A 19,652-nucleotide genomic window follows, 5' to 3' on the forward strand; every position below is an offset into this window, starting at 1 on the left:
GTGTGTGTGTGTGTGTGTGTGTGTGTGTGTGTGTGTGTGTGTGTGTGTGTGTGCAGTGAGGCTGTATGCACCGCACCGCATGCATGTACATGGTGCATACCTAATCTACCCAGAACTCGAGCTTGAGCTGAGCTTGAGTCTCTTGTAACCATACTAAGCTAAACTAAAAACACCGACATACGCAGTACGCAGGACGCGGTAGGTAGATACCTAGGTTAAGTAGATATGTACTTTGATAACGATATTCCCTCCGCCTTTCCTCTTACGGATGACACCTATCCGCGCACGGTTCTAGAGCTCTATCTCTCCGCCCCACCGCCCGGGAAATCATTAATTTTGGAGGGCCTGGTGTTCTAGAACCTCATCGACTCTTCGTACGTACACATACCTATGCAGGAGCCGCAGGCAGAGGCTATGGCCAGTGCAATGGATATACCTAACTCGAGGGTCGTCTGTTTGTTTGATTGTTGCAGGGATTAATAGGTATCTAGGTATCTTTGTGGCTGTGCTGTGCTGCCCGTGCTGTGTCCGGGTCGGTACCTTAGGTAGGTAGGTATGGCATGGGCTGTGCAGCCGTCGCTGATCAGACCACACCGCACGATTGGGAGTTGTTTGGGAAAAGAAAGAGAGGGGGAAGATGTAAAGCAAACTGTTCAATACTTACTAGGATACGCTAATTTCAAGTAACTATGTGTCTCTGTGAGCCAAGGAACAAGATAACATGTACGATGATTGGGGATTCTAGCATGTGTACAACAGCACCATCACCAGCACCATCACCAGCACCAGCACCAGCACCAGCCACAGCCATCCCTATTTGTATCAATCTCTAAAACCTACCAGGTAGATCATGGCGTTGAAAGAGATCAATCGAAATACGACCTCAAAATTTGGGCATTGCCGGTTCCCAATCCAATTGCGGCTGAAATGAAAGCGCAATCGTCATTTCGCACAATATCGGTTAACTTTAATAAAATGAAAAGCAGCACAGTTGACGGAGAGAGTCCAGGTCGATCCAGGTCTAGAAAAGTCGATGACAGCGCTGCCTGGTAGCTCCGCCAGATAAGTACTGATTCGCGGAGATTACGTCCCAGCCACCCCCGCTGATCGACCTGATCGCCTGCCCGGATGGGAAACTGTTGTCTTTGTGGCTTGCTGGGATTGCAGATTATTGTTAATGAACCAAGTATTCGAGTATGGTCTGCGCACATAAGGCTACAGTGGGAGGTAGGTACGTTACGCATTGTTCTCGAAGCATGCACCGTTCTTGTGGCGTTATTGCTTTTTCTTCAGTTCAATCTTAAGAGTGAGCGTATCTGGTGAACAGAAATTAACAAGGTAAGTACCACCTCCTTAGTAAGCAGGGCTGGTTCGTTTTGCTGGCCTGTCAGAAAGACAGCGGTGTAGATTGTCGATCTCTGCGCAGAACGTATTGTTCCTGTACAGGAATGGATTCTGCCTACCTGCAAACTATACCTACCTAAGCATATAGAGGAAATGTCGAGGGAGCCCGATCGCGAGTTAGTTCCCGGTTGGATCGAAAGCTAGTACATACTTACCTGCGAAACTGTCAAAGGATGGAGGAAAACGCGAAAACGAACAACCCACAGCCTGCGAAGCATTCATCTCCATTCATCGTCCCACTCGAGTTTCGACAGCCTCGACAAGGTTTAACAGGTGCTTGATCTACACCGTGTACACCTGGGCACCCGGAAATTAATATGCGTGTGCGGTTAACCATTTTCATCGGCTGCCTGGCGATCAATGTATGATATGCGTAGGGTCTAGACTCGGTCCATCTAGTTACATAATCGAGGGTGCAAGTGTGTCTTCGAGTCAGGGTCACCGGGAAAGAAGTCCAGACAAAGTCGAATGGCGTCTATAAAAATTACATAGAGCTTAGTTATCAGGGCGTCGGTCGCGTGAACAATGGTTTGCTCCGATTAAACAGGCCAGATGACAGAGTAGATCGGCAAGACTCTTCTCCGCGAGGTGCGCCTAAAGGATACGTATCATAGACGATCCCATTGCATCTAGAAACAAACCCTCCTGGGCATATTGAGGAGTATCAATAATCAGGGTGCAGTGGCAGATAACCGAGCTAAATGGGAATAATGAATACCTAGTGGAAGATGGTGAACCCGTCTGTGTCGAGACCAACGGTCTAGAACCGGTCGAAGGAACCGGATGACATGACTGCTAAGAGTCCCAGGCAACGACAAGGCGCCCTTGCAGTCGCGATCATCATCTGGAGTGGGAAGGATTGCAGACAATCCCTTTGCCGTTTTGTTCCTGCCTGGTTGAACGGTGGGGTGGATCCCGGTGGGTCCCAAACGTGGGGTGGAGGAAGGATCCAGAGCGGGCCGAAGCGCCACGAATTGCGGCGTCGATGAGCCGCCATCGTCAGCCCCGGGAATCTGACATGATCGCCAGCCTTGTAGAGTCTAGACACTCACCTGTCGAACTGTGGAGCTATAGTACGTTTCAACTCGCCCTCCTTTGTCGTTGCTGGGGCGAGCCACGGAGAGAACTCCCGACAGTTGGGGCAAAGGCTTCGATCAGCCTTTGCCTGCCTTGGGTGGGCCTCCGTATGTCACTTACCTCCAACGAAATCAGACCAATAGATCCGAGGTCCTCAAGCTGCAAGCAGCGTCGTGGAATGGATCCAATTGCGAGCCTTGGAACACCAATGTTCTTTCCGCCCTAAGATCTGGTCTATTATTGGTTGATGATCCTCGGCTGAGAATCGCGTCCTGGGCCCGTTTTTATATGCCGGTGTTGGTATTCCGTGGCGGTCGTGCGGTATGCAGCTGATTGCCTAGCAAGTTCTCGTTTCCCACCTCTAATAGTTGGATATACGAGCAGCTGGCGAATGCTCTGTTGAAGTACAAAAAAGGCTGGATCACACTTGCGAATCCTCTACTCTCTTTTTCCTGACAGAACACAGCTCAGAATCTTGAACTGTTGAGACAAGCATTTATCTTGACCATCAGATCCTCACGAAACTTATTGGGTGATCACACTCTACCCTGCTTTTCATATTCTGGACTTTTATCGCTGCTCCCTTTGCATATCGTCAGTGTCTGCCATCCTAATCTTCGACATTCCTCACTTGGTGACGTCCCTACATCTCTCTCGCTGTCGCGACGGCCCTCTCATCCTGAAGAGCCAAAGATAGATAGCGCAGCAGCGAACCTGATCATGTCTCAGACGGGTAACCAGTTCTCAAAGTACGAACCCAGCCCACCATGTCTTATGTCAATTTGCTCCATACGTTGACAGCTTGAGTATCCATCGCAGCACCGCCAACGGCGCAACTGGAGGCCTGAAACCTGAAAACCTGGCTCATGTCCCTGACGCTGGGAGCCGCGTCGGTATGGGGAGATATCGCCAGACTCCCGCCAGTGATGAGTCGTACTTTCTTCAAGCACGGATGCAAGGCCGGGACTCCCATAAAGAACGGGTGCAAAGACAGATAAACGAAATCAACGAGGTAATGAGGAAGTGATTTCTGGTGTACGGTCGCTCTTGGGTACATTATCAGGGCAGCGGGCAAAGGGCGTAAATACCCCGAATGGAAAGGAGGGCGCAGGTATCTGGGATATGGACATGTCGTTATTCAATGGGTATTTGGGTATAGACATTGTAATCAGAAATATTATCTCTTGCAACTTCAAGGAAGACAGGCATCCGCGTGGACCTGTAAAATCTATAAGACTTCTTGAGAAAAGAACAAAGGGCAAATTGAAGAAGCCAAATGCCAAGTCTAATCATCCCCAAAAATCCAAAATACGCTGGGCCACTTCATCGTACTTCGTGCTTGGGAATTCGTGTCCCGCATCGAAGTACTTGAATTCAACGTTACCTTCCAAAGCCGCCGTGGCATCCTCCACAAGCTCTTCCCTGACGATGATACTGTCGTGGTTACCGCAAAGCACGAGCACCTTGCCGTTCCTGAGACCCTTGGCCTGCTGTTCCTCAGGGGAGAGGCTCTTCTGGGCAGTCAGGATCTTCCCGAGGCGTTTCCAGGCCTCGAGCTGCCTCTGCTTCAGAATCGGACCATGACGCATGCTTGACATGAACGCCCCAACGAAGCCAATGTGGTTCTGCACCTGCCACTTCACAGCGGCCGGGACGGTCACATTCGGGTACGCCCTGGACAGGAGCTGGACGTTGGCTTGTCCTTGCGTGGGAAGCTCTTCGGTAATGGCGTCCGCTGCGCTGACCTTCTCGTTCTTGGGCTTGGGGGTAATCAGGGGACCCGCGCGGAGACGACGCCCCACCAGGAAACTAAGAACGTTCTCTGGGACCAGCCCATTGGAGTACAGAAGTCGAGACTGGAAGCTAATCTGCGAGTCGCGGATCAGACCCGCGGGGGCCAGCAGCACCAGGGATGACAGCAGGTCGGGGAAATAGGATGCAAATGCAGCTGCGATCCCGCCGCCAAGAGAGTAGCCGACAAGGCAGAATCGGCCAGACCCAGCACCCGTCCAGGACAGAGGCGATGAGTTCAACGCGAGGAGGATCTGGGTCGTGAAGAGGCGGTTATCTTGCGGGAGATCGGAGGGCGAGTCGGAATATCCCCTTCCGAAGCTGGAGGGGAACGCACAGAGTCAGCCCTGACAATACAGGGGGAAAGTAATATGTAGGAACATATTGAAACAGGGCGATAGCAAATAGAGAAACAGAAAACAGAAAGTCTACATACAGATCGAAGAGCATAACCCGACACCCCTTATCGGCCATGGCATGCGCGATCCCGCCTAGGGCAACACAGGGCGTGGTGATCCCATGGACAAAGAGCACTTTGGGTCCATCCTCAGGGCCCCATTCGTATACCCTGATGGAACCATAGGGCGTCGAGACATCACGCGCCCCTGGGAGGACGTCAAGCGGCAGGGGAAGGGCGTCCTTCTCACTATCAGACAAGGCGGGTAGCAGAGTAGTCCGTGGAGAAGGTAACAGGCGAGGCGATTCTTGCTTCGAGAAAAGACTGCGGAGACAGAGACCCAAAGTGAACGACGCCCCTGTGGCGGCAAGGAGGGGAATTCTGGTCTGTGGATTGGCGAGGGAGTCCGACAGGAAATCTGCCGTCTGGTTGAGCCACGCCATAGTCAGTTTATGTTTATGTTGTACAGTACAGTAGTAGACTGCGAACACAAAAATGAAGAAGGAAAGACTTTATAACGAAGAAATGCAGGGTCTCTTCTCACAGTCAGCCAGGCCCCCCGGAGTGTGTTGACAGCCTGACGGTGATGGTACGGACCGTAGTACAAGATAACGGACCTCGGGACAGCAGATGCGTGGGACCGGCCGTCAAGGTTTCGCCGAACCCGTGGGCCGCGTCTCGGGACGGGAGAGTCTTTGCCGTTCCATCGGCATGTGCTTCTTATCGTGCTCCTTATCAGAAACTCTTCCCAGTGACAAGCAGGACCATCGTTGTATTTTAAACCCAGGAATCAAAAGAGTACTTCATGTGTTTTGGCTGAACCAGCATTGAGGAATGCTGCTTCCGGAATCTGTTTTCCCCATTTCTGATGGAAGTTTTCGAGTTGTATATTTCCACCAGGAGCCTCCTGAAGTGTCTCTTGCCCCCCCCCTCCTTATGATTCCTGGCCAAAAAAAAAAAAAAAAAAAAAAAAAAAAAACTACTTGAAAGCCACTGTCTGCAAGAGCGCCATATTGACCAGTCGGCTGATACCTCCTAGGCATGGCCAACTTATCCGGAAATAGCTAATAGCTGCAGCTGCTATGCATTACACGGAATACGAGAAGCAAGGGCCTCCTACAACCAACCAAGCCGTGAGCTACACTCAAAACATATTACCAGGATATTACCAGGTAGATGACCTGTTAGGAATAGGTTGCTGGACGGTCTAGAACGAATACTGTACATACTAGGGGACACCTGCTAGCATGGCGTGAATTCGCTGATTCATGGCAGTGGTCAGCCGAAGCCTCATGCTGGGAATGAATAAGTACCGCTCATGGCACAAAAAACAATACTAAACTTTAAGAAAATGACGTGAATGTAGGTTTCGTGAAGAACGACCTTGGAAACGCCGTTTGACTTCAAAGAACCATGGTGGGTTGGACGGTCCCCCGCAAGTGACCTGATTTTTTATCAATGAAACTTCTTGCTTTCATATGATGGAAATACAGGCAGTTTTCAAGAAAAAGGACGTTTCTCTTGAAAGGTTATCTTCAAAACAGGTCGTACTTGGCTCTATTGATCTCGTCTTCCGGCGGAACCCAGCAGCTCGGAAGATCCGTCGGCCCGCACCGCCCCAGCTTTGCTCGCAGCGCAGCGCATCGCATCGCAAAAGATGCCAGTGATCCGCCTTGCAGCGACAGCTTCGCGCTCCACCCTCAGCTTTCGCTTCCAGCAGCCCGCCATGTTCGACACGGTCTGCACCTTCCCGCTGAGCTCGGATCTCTTCGCGCAGGCCATCCACCCCTCCGAGTCAATTGTCTCCGTCGGTCTCTCCTCCGGACATGTCCAGACCTTTCGGCTTCCGTCGAGCGGCGACGACGACGACGATGGAGCTTCCAGGGCGTCTTCCTCGAATGGAACTGGCCATATAGATACAATGTGGAAGACCAGGAGGCACAAGGGGAGCTGCAGATGTCTGGCTTTTGGAATTGACGGGGAGACACTGTACTCCGCGGGGACGGACGGGATAGTCAAAGCCGCGAAGACGGAGACCGGTGTCGTTGAGAACAAGATTGCGATCCCGCCGCCAAAGGATGGGTATGTTGTGGATTTTTTTCCCCCTTCGCTCTTTGTCTTAATTGCGCGGCTCAAGACGTGACACCGCTTCCAGTGTCTGCGGAGCTGTTTCTTAGCGGATTGGGTCTTTCGGTCGCTGTTCCACTATCATCGTTCCCATGTCTAGTACATTGCTGATCTTGGTCTGTCGTCTTTTTCCAACTTTAGATCCGGATCGGAAGTCGACGCGCCAACCGTCATCCACGCCCTGTCCCCTCAGACTCTCATCCTCGCGACGGATTCAAGTGCGCTCCACCTCTACGACCTGCGCACACCTTACTCCAAGGTCTCTGCAAGACCGCAGCAGACGCACCACCCCCACGATGACTATGTCTCCTCCCTCACCCCACTTCCGCCGTCGGAAACGAGCACGTCTGGTTTTAGCAAGCAGTGGGTGACTACTGGTGGAACTACACTTGCCGTGACCGATCTGCGCCGTGGAGTCATGGTACGGAGCGAAGACCAGGAAGAAGAATTGATCAGCTCAGTATACATCGGGGGCTTGAGCTCCAGCGGGACCAGCCGAGGCGAGAAAGTCATCGTGGGCGGTGGCAGCGGTGTCCTGACCCTGTGGGAGAAAGGTGCATGGGATGACCAGGACGAGAGGATCATTGTCGATCGCGGAACCGGCGGTGGGGAGGCCCTCGAGACTCTGGCTCTCGTCCCGGATCAGCTTGGAATGGGCAAAATGATCGCCGTCGGTCTCGCAGACGGACGCGTCGAGTTTGTCAGGATAGGCCCCAACAAGGTCGTCTCCAAAGTCACCCATGACGAGGTCGAGGGTGTCGTCGGCCTCGGCTTCGATGTCGAGGGAAGAATGGTCAGCGGAGGCGGCCAGGTGGTCAAGGTCTGGCACGAAGCAGAGGCCAGCGAAGAGGCAGAAGCCGCGGGAACCAAACGCTTCATGGACAGCGACGATGACGACGACAGCGACAGCGACATGGACGACAGCGATGATGACGACAGACAAGGCTCAAAGAAACGCCGGAAGAGGAAGCGCGCAAAGGGCAAAGACCGCTCTGGAGGACAGCATATTACGGGAGCCTTTAAGGACCTTGACTAAGATAGAGGAGGCTCGAAAAGGCGGATTGTATACTGTACTGATACCTGTATCTGAGAAGAGAAAGGGTAAGAAAAAAGAGTTCATCGCATAGCGTTAGTGTTTTGGGGAGAGTCTTTTTGTCACTTCTCAGACGTGTGCCAAGCTTCGGGCTCTTATTTTATCCCTTCTTCGATTTGGATTGGATAGTAATATATGTACTCTATATGTACTGTACTTTGAGATACTTCTTTGAACAAGTTTGGATCGTCAGGACGAGGTGAGGACCTTGTAAATATGAAAATGAGTCTCTTTGTATAAGTATTGAAATAATAATCTCTTCTTCCTTCCTCACCGCTGAAGTCAAGACTTCCAAACCAGTTAAGAAACAAGTCCCTTGGAAAAGCAAATAGCCTGTTTGGTTAATGAAACGGATTCTGTCTCTATAGTTAAGTTAACTACTGGAAATTAGGATGCTGATTAAGCAATTGCTAATGGCGATAGCGGGGTCCATGGCGGGGTAGCAAGTACAGCAGAATTTCGAAGCAGATTCCCAGGTGAAAAAGGTATCAGTTATCAACTCTGTATTATCGATAACATATACAGACATAACCGGAAGCATAGCCTGCAATGCCTCGGACATCAATGGACCATGTACAATACAGAAACGTTGAGGGGATGTCGGATCTGGACCAGCTCACCACTGCCGAACATTCAAACCGTCGTGGGGAGGCCCCGCTGGACCAAGAACGGCAAAACCCTTTGCCAGTTTGCCCCCCCCCCCTGTGCGAGCTCCCCCCAATGACGTTTTAAGCTCGGTCAATGGACCAGGCCGGTGGGGGAGCTCTCGGGGAGGAAAAGCAAAGCAAAGCCCTGGGTTGGCATTTGGCTATGAGGTTGCAATTGGGGATCCGGAGGAGCTGTGCTTATTATTATTGCTCGGGCTGCTACTTGTCGGTGCTGCGTCCGAGATTCTTTACTACGAGTACGAGGTACCTTTCTTCTATACCTACGACTAAAACTACAACGACTTGGACTAGACAGCAGCAGCAAAAGACACAGATGGATACCTTCGAATACAACGCCAACCCCGGCCGAGTTGTCTTCGGCAGCGGCACCCTCCAGAAGCTCCCCGACGAGATCGCCCGGCTCAACCTGTCCGCGCCGCTGGTGCTGTCGACTCCCCAGCAGGTCAGCCAGGCGGAGGACGTGAAGAATGTCCTGAAGGGCAAGGTCGCGGGCCTCTTCACCGAGGCGACGATGCACACGCCCACCCACATCACCGACAAGGCGCTCGAGTACGCGAAGGCGCAGGGCGCCGACTCGGTCATCTCCATCGGAGGAGGGAGCACCATCGGTCTGGGGAAGGCGATCAGCATCCGGACGGGCATGCCGCATATCTGTATCCCGACGACTTATGCCGGTAGTGAGATGACTCCTATTCTGGGTGAGACTGCGGATGGTCTGAAGAAGACTCGGAGCGATCCTAAGATCCTGCCCGGGACGGTCATCTATGATGTCGATCTTACCATGACTCTGCCGACTGCTATGAGTGCCACCAGTGGTGTGAATGCCATTGCCCACGCCGGTAAGATATCATGACCCGGTTATGAGAGAGAACGTGTGGAAACTGACATCCTGATCTCTGTAGTCGAGGCGCTCTATGCCCGCAATACGAACCCTATCATCAACATGATGGCCGTGGAGGGAACCAGAGCACTGGCTGCTGCCCTTCCGGAGATCGTTGAGAACCCCTCGTCGCAATCCGCCAGATCCTCCGCCCTGTACGGAGCCTGGCTCTGTGGAACCTGCCTGGGCAGCGTTGGCATGTCCATCCACCACAAGCTGTGCCACACCCTTGGTGGCAGCTTTAACCTCCCACACGCAGAGACTCACACTGCCGTCCTGCCTCACGCCATCTCCTACAACGCTCCCAAGATCCCCGAGGCGATGAAGAAGCTGGCGGAGGCGCTGCCCGAGAGCAACGGCGACGCTATCCACGGATTGAATGTCTTGCTGGAGAAACTCAAGGTCAAGAGGGGTCTGAAGGACTTTGGAATGAAGGAGGAAGACATCGACAAGGCTGCAGACATCGCAGTGAGCAACCCATACTGGAACCCGAGGGCCATCGAGAGGGAGCCTATCCGCGAGCTGATCCGGAGAGTGTGGGCTGGCGAGCCTGCTCGCGCAGATCTGTAAATAAGTGTATATTTCCTGATGTAACTCAGATACCAAATGTGATGACACTGTAAGGCCCCTCCGGGGGCAGATGTTAGCGTCCTGATGCGACTGTCCTGATATGAGTTCATGGTTGATGCCGGCTTCGGTTTGTATCGCGATTGGCGCGATTGGCTGACAAACCGCGGGGGTCGGGAGGGGCCAACCGCGCAGCCGTGATAATGTGAAAATTAGAAAACCACCGCCACATTGGGGCATTGTAGCTAGAACAACCACGAGTATTGTTCACAATGGCGGAGGCAATGGAGGCGGCGCCTATATTATCAACGCCAGATACACACCTTCTGGACGCCACTGCGCCTGTCGCTTCCAAAGATGCAAGCAGCGCACTTTCGGACGAAGAGCTCTCCATCACCTATGATATTGAGCGCACTATAAAAGAGATTCGACAGGGACGATGGAAGAGGATCGCCCTGCAATTTCCGGATGAGATGCTCCCGGACGCACCACGAGTCTTCCAGCTTCTGAGTCGTGGTCTCCAGAAGAGAGATGTTTCTTATACCAACGGCCACGCTAACTGGACGCAGAGTGCGGAGGGGTCGGACGATCTGACAGGTCCCGCATCGCAGCTGAGCGTTGACGATGCCCCAGAGCAGGAACCCAGATTGTACATCTTGGCAGACACCTCGTATGGGACATGCTGTGTCGACGAAGTCGCCGCAGAGCATGTCAACGCGGATGTCGTCGTGCACTATGGACGTGCCTGCCTGTCTCCTACAGCAAGGCTACCAGTGATATATGTATTTACACATAAGTCACTACCTCTAGAGCCCCTTGTCAAGGCGTTCAAAGAGACATATCCGGACACGACGGCAAAAGTCATCCTTGCTGCCGATGTGACCTACTCAGATCATGTCCCGTCGGTACATGACCGACTGGTCAAGGAGGGTTACAGCAACCTGTTTGTAACTGAAGTGGTCCGAGATCCGTCATCCGCTATACCGAACAGAACAGTCCCAGAATCAGTGAGAGACGATCCGGATTCGTTGAAACACTGGCAGCTCTTCCATATCTCAGATCCGCCAACAGCACTGCTCCTCACTCTTTCTTCCCGGGTCGCCGCTATTCATATCTATCCCACAGACCAGCAGTCGTCAAACGGAGATGTTAAGCCGTTGCCCGCATCCACTGCGGCGGCTCTGCGACGTCGCTACGCCCTCCTGACGAAGTTGAGCACGGTCCCGATTTTCGGGATTCTCATCAACACTCTAAGCGTGAAGAATTACCTTCACATCGTTGACCACGTGAAAGAGCAGATCGCTGCGGCGGGCAAGAAGAGCTACATGTTCGTCGTCGGAAAGCTGAACGCAGCCAAGGTCGCCAACTTCAGTGAGATCGGAGGTTGGGTGGTGATCGGCTGCTGGGAGAGCTCGCTCGTCGACAGCAAGGACTTCTGGAAGCCCGTCATCACCCCGTTCGAGCTGGAGCTCGCGCTTAAAGGAGATATGGACCGCGTCTGGACAGGTGCTTGGAGAAGCGACTACCAGACTATCCTTAACGCTGCGCAAGCAGAGAAGAGCAACGAGGAAAGTCAGCAGGAGGGCGTGACGGATGGCGTTGGTGATAACACAGACCAATTGGCGGACGATGATGACACCTCGGAACCAGAATCCGCGCCGCCGGAATTCGACCTGCGGATGGGTCGATACGTCTCCAATACACGTCCAATGCAGGATTTCGCCGCATATGCCTCTAGTGGTACACAGTCTGCCAGAAGTCCAGCGGCCGCCAGAGCACTGGCTAAACGAGCAAAGGGGGATTTGGCTATGATCGGCGGGACGGTATCACCCGGAGCGGAGTTCCTGCGGTCGCAGCGGACGTGGAAGGGGTTGGGCAGCGATTTTGAGATAAGGTACGATGAAGATGGCTCGGACGATAGCACGCTTGTGGTGGAAGGGCGCAAGGGGATTGCAAGGGGATACACTGTTGGGGATTCCGTAGAGAGACGTTGACGTAGTACCCTGCGGGAGCAAGAACATAAAAACAGTACCATGCAAAAAGATACCACATGAATACAACATGCTGTCCATGCGTCCAGTGAATAGTACCAGAAGGCATAGGCCGACGACCATACGGGACTTCACAGCAGATCATGGCCCGGAGCGACCTATCACATGACGCAAACGGGCCCAGACTCGGCGTCTCGATCTTGTCTTGTCAAAAGCGACCTGCAGCTCAACGTGGGTTGTCCATGTCCCACAACCTCGCGTTGTCATCCTGCGCGATACAGCCCGGCAGATCTCGCGCCTCGATGGGCTTTTTCCTCCTCCTCCATCACCTTTGGGACTTCTACTCCCTATGATACCTGCTCACCGTCTCCCGCCCTCTCCTCCGTCCCTGCGCCGCCCTCCGACCGATCGACCAACGTGAGACGGCCATCATGTCTCTCGACCACGACCTGGTCGGCAGACACGAAGCTGGGGGTCCTGCCAGAGGCTGTGTGCAGGTGCAATCATTGATAGGGACAGCAGCGGAGCAGCCCGTCATCCCCGTCCACCGCCCTCTCTCGACCTTCGAACGAGTGATCTCAACCCATGCGCCCATCCTCGAGTCTCTGCTCCTCCAATCTCCCACCGATACCATTTTCCGCCTGTATCACACATCTCATTACCTCCGAACCTTCCTCAGATCCTACCCGACCGCATGGAAATACCTGTCGTTTCGCCTCCTCTATCCCTCCGGCACTCAGACCCGACCCTTGATTGCGGGCAGTCCAGATCCCGATACCCTACGACAATCCCGTCCCTATGCCCTTGACCAGCTATTGATGACCGTTGTGATACCTTTCAGCCCATGTCTCAAGAGCTTGGAGCTGGATAACACTGCCGTGTCTGGGCAGATCCTCATCTCGACCGTTCTACACTCGCGGCGGGAAACACTGGAGCATCTCTCCGTCCGCGGTTGCAAGAATGTCTCCCTCAAATACCACATCATCCCGTATCTCACCATGTTTGGGCTGCAATACGACGTCGACATGGAGAAGAACATCGGCCGCTCCCCTGCTACGAAGCAGCTTGCTCTGAAGAGCCTCTACACCTACCGATGCCGTCATCACCGACGACGACCATACCTTTCCTCCTCACTGCTTCGAAAGGATTCCGACTCTGAGCCCACGCACGAGCTGGTGAACCTGTGTCACAAGTTGGGGATTTGGACTGACACCGCGTGGTGTACGACGCCAGCTGGTCGATGCTTCCGCAGAAGAGGTTACGTTTCTATGAGGGTTCCACAGGGTGCTCCGGAAGTCTGGGTTGTATTTGACAGGTTGTGGAGGTCCAAGAACTGGATTGGTCCTGTGACCGACAACCCTGAACATGTGACTAAACGTGATGGTAAATTATGGGAACATGATGAAACTGGGTGCTATGGGGAGCCTCTTGGAACGGGAGAGGGAAGGGAGTTCGGAGAAGGGAAGACGGTCCCTGCTCATCTGCGTCAAAGCCACAGACGCTTTGTGGAGAACATCAAGTGTGACTCCTGTTTCGAGGATATTTCCGAGAGGTGCGAGCAGTGCAGCGTTCTAATGCACTGTGTCGGATGCAGAAAGACGTTGTGTGCCAGTTGTGCATACGACCGGCCGTATCCTCGAAGTAAACCGAAGACAGTTAATGGTGTCGCACCTGAGACATTCTGGTGGGCGCCCGGTGCCACGATTTCGCCATGCGTCATGCAGGAACCCCCTTTGGATCCCGCATTACCCAACACAGCGAACCCCATGCCACCTCCCCACTACCCTACTCTCAAGTTCCATTGGTGCTGCACTGAACCGATATTCTCTGGCGGGGGTGGAATTAGCATCGGAACAGCGAGTCGCGATGTCGATGTCGTTCGAGCAGCGCCTCTGCCACGGGGACAGGGCTGGGAGGATCCTGAGTACTCGACGGATGAATGGAGCAAGACCTTCCCAAGATATGCTTATGGCGACCCTAGACAGCCTGACTACTCGCTTGAGGCTGGGCATGTCGAAATGATGAGGTGGTTGCTGGGACCCCCGGGTCGTCCAGTGTCAAGCTGTCCCCGAAATCTGTGCCAGGAATGCTATGAATCTCCGCAGTGGAAAGTACACTGCAAGAGTTGTTCAAAGCCCCTATGTATGGAGCATGATTTACGTGGTCTTCGTTTGCGAATATGTGGGTACAGGGACCTTGCGTTGGAGAAGATGGCATTACAGAACAAATCTGCTCCAGGGTCCGGTAATTTAGGAAGTCACTTCAGTGGTTCGAGCATGTTTCGCTCTGGCAGTGCGCCAGGGTTTGCGTCTCGACCAGGGCCTCAAGATAATACCTCTGTCATGAACAGACATGATTCCGCAGCGAGTAGCGTCGCGGGTGACCACATAGCTGATGGCTTGGTGGATACGCATTCCCCAGATCCGCAGCAGTTCATCCATCCTGCGCTGCGTGATCGTCGTCTCACTCATAGCGACTCGCCGACCAATTCTAACCACTCGCGCTCTTCGTCCCCTGTGTCCTTATTCTTCGACACCGCACCCGAACTTCCTAAATGGCAAGGCTGCCAATCCTTCTTTTGTCCTCAATATCGTGCCGTTGGCGACCAGCGCCAACGCTGTACAGGCGTTCTAAGGGAATGCACGAGTTGTTCGATCAACGTGTGCCAGGACTGTGTCAACAGCAATCCTCCCTGCAATTGCTCCTACTGCGAGGTCAACTACCTTTGCCCGAACTGTCTGAAACTGCGTGAGCGGGATGGGACATGTCGCCGGGCAGAGGAGGTGCGGGTAAACAAGGAGGAAAAGTGGAAAAAGGACATGGAGGCGTTGGAAGATATATTGGAGCGAAAGTTGGCGAACGAGGTCGCTGAATTCGCGGGCCAGTTCTTTGACTGGATCGTTCAGAATAGGGACGTAGATGACGCGCATGACCAATTTGAGCATCATAACGATCACAACGACGATCGCTATCCTGACAATCCGGACGTGGATGTCGCCGCTGGAGAGAATTCGAGCTCCAGTCCTGAATAGGAGGGACAAAATTCATGGGTGGATTTCTGTGAACATTGCCTGGGATTTTCCAAAAGGACAGCAAGCGCCTTCTTCCATTTCCATTCTGATCTGTGTATGAAAATGCCTCTTGTGCTGTGTTCTGAGGTTTGCTTTTCCTCATTTTCTTTTTCTAGCGTCAAAAGGGGCATTTACTTAGCGAATGGGCAAGGGCACTGGCACTGGACGTGGGGATCGGGGATGGAGTATGGACTATCTATCTATCAGTTACCAGGGCTTCAGTTTAAGTATCTCCTTCGGCTTCTTTTTATTTTCTTAACATGTACCGGTGTTATCAGGCTGGGCGTCGGGTTTGTTTCTATTTCATGGTTTCTAGTACCTTAGCTGGAGATTCCCTGTTGTTGTTTCTGCCTTCTGCTTTTCTGTTCAATATTGCATTTCAGTCGAGCATCGTTGACGGGTTAAGGTATCAAAATGGTCTATTTGCATTTCTATCTATCTAGGTACACATGCTGCTTCATTAACCAAACTATCTTCTATCTAGATTATTTGTTCAGAACAATATTGATTCCTTTGTGCAAAAAAAATTGTGGATAGCCTAGGTTGATAGAGAGACAAGGAAGGCTAGGCTGTGTACCTAGCTCGATCTATGAGATCAGGTCGGGAACCCCGCCGGGGAACCCCACCAATAAACAGCGTCACCGGCAGAAGCTACTCGAATGCTGGAGCGGAAAGCGTTTTGCTGTACAGATCACAGCTGGGTAAGTTAGGTACTTATCCAGAACTCTTTCTTTTTCTCCTCTGGCGCAGAGTCCGCTAACAGACGGGGCCTACGCACCGTCGCACGTTTGCCACAGACAGCTTCTTAGCTATCCGTCTTCAGCACCGGGAAAGAAGCACCGCAACCGAAGAGCTAGCTCTACATACACCACCACATCTGCTTCCAGATTTACCCCCTTGAGTCTCTCCTCCTCCCTACTGGTACCTAGTTCCTCAGAAGCACCGCAAAATGTCCTCCTCCGACCCCGAATACGAGCCCACCCCCGCCGACACCGCCCAGCGCGAGCGCGAGGAGAAGGAGCGCAAGGCCAAGGAGGACGCGGAGCAGGCCACCCTGCCGTACAAATGGACGCAGACCATCGCCGACGCGGACGTGACGGTGCCCGTCCCCGCGAATATCAAGGGGAAGGATCTGGATATCTCCATCACCAAGACGCATATCAAGGTCGGGATTAAGGGGCAGGAGCCGATTTTTGAGGTATATACCCCTTCTCGAAATCTCCTATATAGTGCTGCCGGAGGCAGAGAAGGATATATACTGACTGTTGGCTGTTTGCGATGTAGGGCGACTTCCCCTCCCCCATCCACGCTGACGAATCGACCTGGACCCTCGAGACCACGCGCGATGGCAAGGAGATCGCCATCCACCTGGACAAGGTGAACCGGATGGAGTGGTGGCCGCACATCGTCACCACCGCGCCCAAGATTGACGTGTCCAAGATCCAGCCCGAGGCGTCCAAGCTGAGCGACCTGGACGGCGAGACGCGCGCCATGGTCGAGAAGATGATGTACGACCAGCGCCAGAAGGAGATGGGCGGGTTGACGAGCGATGAGCAGCGCAAGATGGAGATTCTGGAGAAGTTTAAGAGGGAGCATCCTGGTATGTCTTTCTATATTTGGGTCACGGGTTTGTTAGTTTCTGGGACAGCGGCTAACGACGAACAGAGATGGACTTCTCCAACGCGAAGATCGGCTAAAGGGTTTTGTCTACAGTGTCGTTGAGGCTTAAGGATGGTAGGAGAGGGTACAGTGCATCATATCTTGCATAGCGAATTTCCTGGCCGTAATGTATGTATGAAATAGGCAAAGGTCAGTTGAGTCCTAGCGGAGCGAAGAGATTCGACCGCTCTATATATTATCTTTTCTTTGATTTTCCCGTCACATCCCTATTTTTCTCTATAAAATACATACAATATGACCTTCGACGTGTCTTTTGTACAGTACAACATGAGAAGAGAGTCCGGGTATCATTCATAGTAATACAGTTCAATATATGTCATCCTCTCCCCTTTTATATACCCTCCTAGATGCCTTTCTTAAATTCTAATCTCTCAACCGGAGATGATACGTCTCCAGCGCTTCCTCCGGCATCTCACTTGGAGCCTTAACCATTGGATCCTCGCCCTTCCCCGTCTTCGGGAACGCGATCACGTCGCGCACCGATTCCTTCCCGAGCATGACAGCGACGAGACGATCGAATCCCAGCGCGATGCCAGCGTGGGGCGGACATCCAGCCCGCAAAGCCTCCAGCAGATGGGAGAAGTCTGCCAACCGCTCAGGTCTCATCTGCAGAATGTCCCGCAGGATGAACTCCTGCACCCGGGCGTCGTGGATACGTCGACTGCCGCCTCCCAGCTCCACACCGTTGACGACCAAGTCATAGTGGTCTGCAACAGTCCGGGTCGGGTCAGTCAGCAGCATGTCTACATCGGCTGCTGTTTTCGGGGCGGTGAATGGGTGGTGCGTGGAGGCGATGCCCGCGGCGCCGCCCTGGCCCGGCTCGGAGTCACTAGATGGCGAGAAGAGCGGGAAATCGACGATCCAGAGAAAGTCGAAACCCGTCGGGGCAGGCTTGAACCCTGTCGCGACGGCAGTGGAGTGAAGTGCGCGGCGGAGATCTCCAAGCGGCGTGGATCCGCCGGAGAAGGGAGCCCGCTTACGGGCCTGCAGGACGATAAGGTCACCGTGATCTGGCTCTAGCAGTTCTTCCACACGTTCCGCAGCTTCAAAGCCGAACGGCATCAGTCCGCAGAGTGGCTTCTTGGCATCGTAGATGAAGATACCAGGGCCGCCATCGGGGTTGTTGTTGAAGGGCGCACCTGCAGGAGAGTCCAGGAAGCTAGTGATGAATTTATGCGTTTCAGCGGGATCGTTGTCATTGTTTTCAAATTTGAACACTTCAACGATGGGGTCTGTCAGGTCGGTGATCTTGCTGATCAGATCCGCTGGCAGCAGGTGCCCTATGTTGGAGATTTCCATTCCAATCCGGGTATCCGGCTTGTCGGAGCCGTAGCGGCTCATTGCCTCCTGATATGACATTCTCTTGAATGGCCCCGATGGAGCAGGCTCTTTCATCAGCGATGACCAGAGCCTGCGAACCACCCCTTCGATAGTGGTCATGACGTCCTCCCCAGTCGCGAACGACATTTCCAGATCAAGCTGGGTGAATTCGGGCTGTCTGTCCGCCCGCAGATCTTCATCCCTGAAGCAGCGAGCAAACTGGTAGTATCTCTGAATCCCGCTAGCCATCAGTATCTGCTTGTACTGCTGAGGACTCTGGGGAAGAGCGTAAGCCAGCCCTTTTCTCCGTGTCGGCACTAAAAACTCGCGTGCCCCTTCCGGCGTAGACTTGAACAGCAACGGCGTCTCAATCTCCACGAACGGCGGCTGGCACCGATCCAGCTCCTCCTTGCAGATATTCCGGACCTGCGCTCGGAACCTGAGAGCCTCCCGCAGGTCGCTGTCCGAGCGCAGCTGCAGATACCGCTGCTCCGGCGGGAACACGGTCTCGGGAGTCATGATGATATCCTTCGGGAAATCATTGAGCGGGTATATCTCCTGCAAGTTAATCTCCCACGATTCGATCTTCTCTGTATCCGGCGACTCCTTCGCATCAGGGTTGCTGCCTTTCTTCCGCTGAACGATTCCGCGGACCGCAACGGGGCTGTTCGCCGCGATGGATTTGAGCTTCTCGAAGGCGTCGTTCTTTGCGAACGAGATGACCTGGATGTTGTGTCTCATGGTAGGGTCCGTCAGACGGACGAAGGAGAGCTTCTTGGACAGGTCGGCCCGGTGCCCGAGGTAGCCGTGGAGGACGACCTCCTGGCCGGGAGCGGCTTGTGAGAGGAAGGTTCGGAAGTCATGGGTGGCAGGAGGGAATTCGACTGGAGAAATAAATCAGTCGTTGATGTTCAATCGATATCGCAACCTTAGGTTTGTTTGGTCTAACGAGGGACATGCTCATACCGGCATTCTTATACTGCTCTAAAAACGGCCGTCTCGATTCATCAATATGCGGCTGCTGCTCACGCAGGAACGATCGCACATGGAAGCCCCTCCCATGATTAATCGGCGAGGAATGGCATCGCAGCGTGGGGTACAACAGGCCCGTCCGTCTGCCACGGATGTAGTTCGAGATCTCGATGTAGCTAGCGCGGAGACGAAGGGAGCTCCGTCCCACGCTGGCTAGAAGCATAACTGGTATATGAAAACTAGAAATTCGGGATATACCTTTCAGCAAATTAATGGCACATAGCAGGCCCAATTGAGCAGAATCAACACATCAACAGTCACCAGCGGGCCAAGACCACGATCACCGATGATCTCAGATGAAGTTCTCCGCCGGCGCCCGCCGCCGTACGTCGGGTCGGGACCGCGGCGCACGTTGATCCGAGCGCTAGCGGGAAGCTCCCACTACAAAAACTTCCGTCCGCGCTGCAACTCTTTTTGGTTTTCTTCTCCAACATCCTTCCAAGTTTTGTTAAAGGTGAGTTCTTCCATTCACCCTTCGCCCTTACATGTTTTGTCTTTGCAAAGCAACCTGCTAACAGTTTCCGTTACAGATGATGAAAGCCTAGCGTGTTCCA

The 19,652-nt window shown here is 53.3% G+C and overlaps 8 protein-coding genes across 8 annotated transcripts; 6 read left to right on the top strand and 2 right to left on the bottom strand.

The window, feature by feature from the left end:
* Window positions 1–3,201: 3,201 nt before the first annotated feature.
* VTN00DRAFT_3155 (uncharacterized protein) lies at window positions 3,202–3,508 on the top strand (the record flags this gene model as incomplete). Its single annotated transcript, XM_069429441.1, has 2 exons — window positions 3,202–3,230; window positions 3,283–3,508. The coding sequence occupies 2 exons, from the start codon at window positions 3,202–3,204 to the stop codon at window positions 3,506–3,508; spliced, it is 255 nt and encodes an 84-aa protein (XP_069283148.1).
* Window positions 3,509–3,770: 262 nt separating this feature from the next.
* On the bottom strand, window positions 3,771–5,112 carry VTN00DRAFT_3156 (uncharacterized protein; the record flags this gene model as incomplete). Its single annotated transcript, XM_069429442.1, has 2 exons — window positions 3,771–4,593; window positions 4,709–5,112. The coding sequence occupies 2 exons, from the start codon at window positions 5,110–5,112 to the stop codon at window positions 3,771–3,773; spliced, it is 1,227 nt and encodes a 408-aa protein (XP_069283149.1).
* A 1,214-nt stretch (window positions 5,113–6,326) lies between these two features.
* VTN00DRAFT_3157 (uncharacterized protein) lies at window positions 6,327–7,832 on the top strand (the record flags this gene model as incomplete). Its single annotated transcript, XM_069429443.1, has 2 exons — window positions 6,327–6,751; window positions 6,938–7,832. 2 exons carry the CDS (start codon window positions 6,327–6,329, stop codon window positions 7,830–7,832), a joined length of 1,320 nt encoding a protein of 439 aa, XP_069283150.1.
* Window positions 7,833–8,870: 1,038 nt separating this feature from the next.
* Window positions 8,871–10,007, top strand: VTN00DRAFT_3158 (uncharacterized protein; the record flags this gene model as incomplete). The annotated part of the gene is made up of 2 exons (XM_069429444.1): window positions 8,871–9,396; window positions 9,460–10,007. 2 exons carry the CDS (start codon window positions 8,871–8,873, stop codon window positions 10,005–10,007), a joined length of 1,074 nt encoding a protein of 357 aa, XP_069283151.1.
* A 269-nt stretch (window positions 10,008–10,276) lies between these two features.
* VTN00DRAFT_3159 (uncharacterized protein) lies at window positions 10,277–11,998 on the top strand (the record flags this gene model as incomplete). The annotated part of the gene is made up of 1 exon (XM_069429445.1): window positions 10,277–11,998. One exon carries the CDS (start codon window positions 10,277–10,279, stop codon window positions 11,996–11,998), a length of 1,722 nt encoding a protein of 573 aa, XP_069283152.1.
* A 428-nt stretch (window positions 11,999–12,426) lies between these two features.
* On the top strand, window positions 12,427–15,027 carry VTN00DRAFT_3160 (uncharacterized protein; the record flags this gene model as incomplete). Its single annotated transcript, XM_069429447.1, has 1 exon — window positions 12,427–15,027. One exon carries the CDS (start codon window positions 12,427–12,429, stop codon window positions 15,025–15,027), a length of 2,601 nt encoding a protein of 866 aa, XP_069283153.1.
* A 988-nt stretch (window positions 15,028–16,015) lies between these two features.
* Window positions 16,016–16,763, top strand: VTN00DRAFT_3161 (uncharacterized protein; the record flags this gene model as incomplete). The annotated part of the gene is made up of 3 exons (XM_069429448.1): window positions 16,016–16,264; window positions 16,351–16,666; window positions 16,732–16,763. The coding sequence occupies 3 exons, from the start codon at window positions 16,016–16,018 to the stop codon at window positions 16,761–16,763; spliced, it is 597 nt and encodes a 198-aa protein (XP_069283154.1).
* A 346-nt stretch (window positions 16,764–17,109) lies between these two features.
* On the bottom strand, window positions 17,110–19,261 carry VTN00DRAFT_3162 (uncharacterized protein; the record flags this gene model as incomplete). The annotated part of the gene is made up of 2 exons (XM_069429449.1): window positions 17,110–18,950; window positions 19,033–19,261. 2 exons carry the CDS (start codon window positions 19,259–19,261, stop codon window positions 17,110–17,112), a joined length of 2,070 nt encoding a protein of 689 aa, XP_069283155.1.
* Window positions 19,262–19,652: the final 391 nt, after the last annotated feature.

This window comes from Thermoascus crustaceus, assembly GCF_041956765.1.
Source record: "Thermoascus crustaceus strain CBS 181.67 unplaced genomic scaffold VTN00scaffold_12, whole genome shotgun sequence".
Classification (NCBI taxonomy): Eukaryota; Fungi; Ascomycota; class Eurotiomycetes; order Eurotiales; family Thermoascaceae; genus Thermoascus; species Thermoascus crustaceus.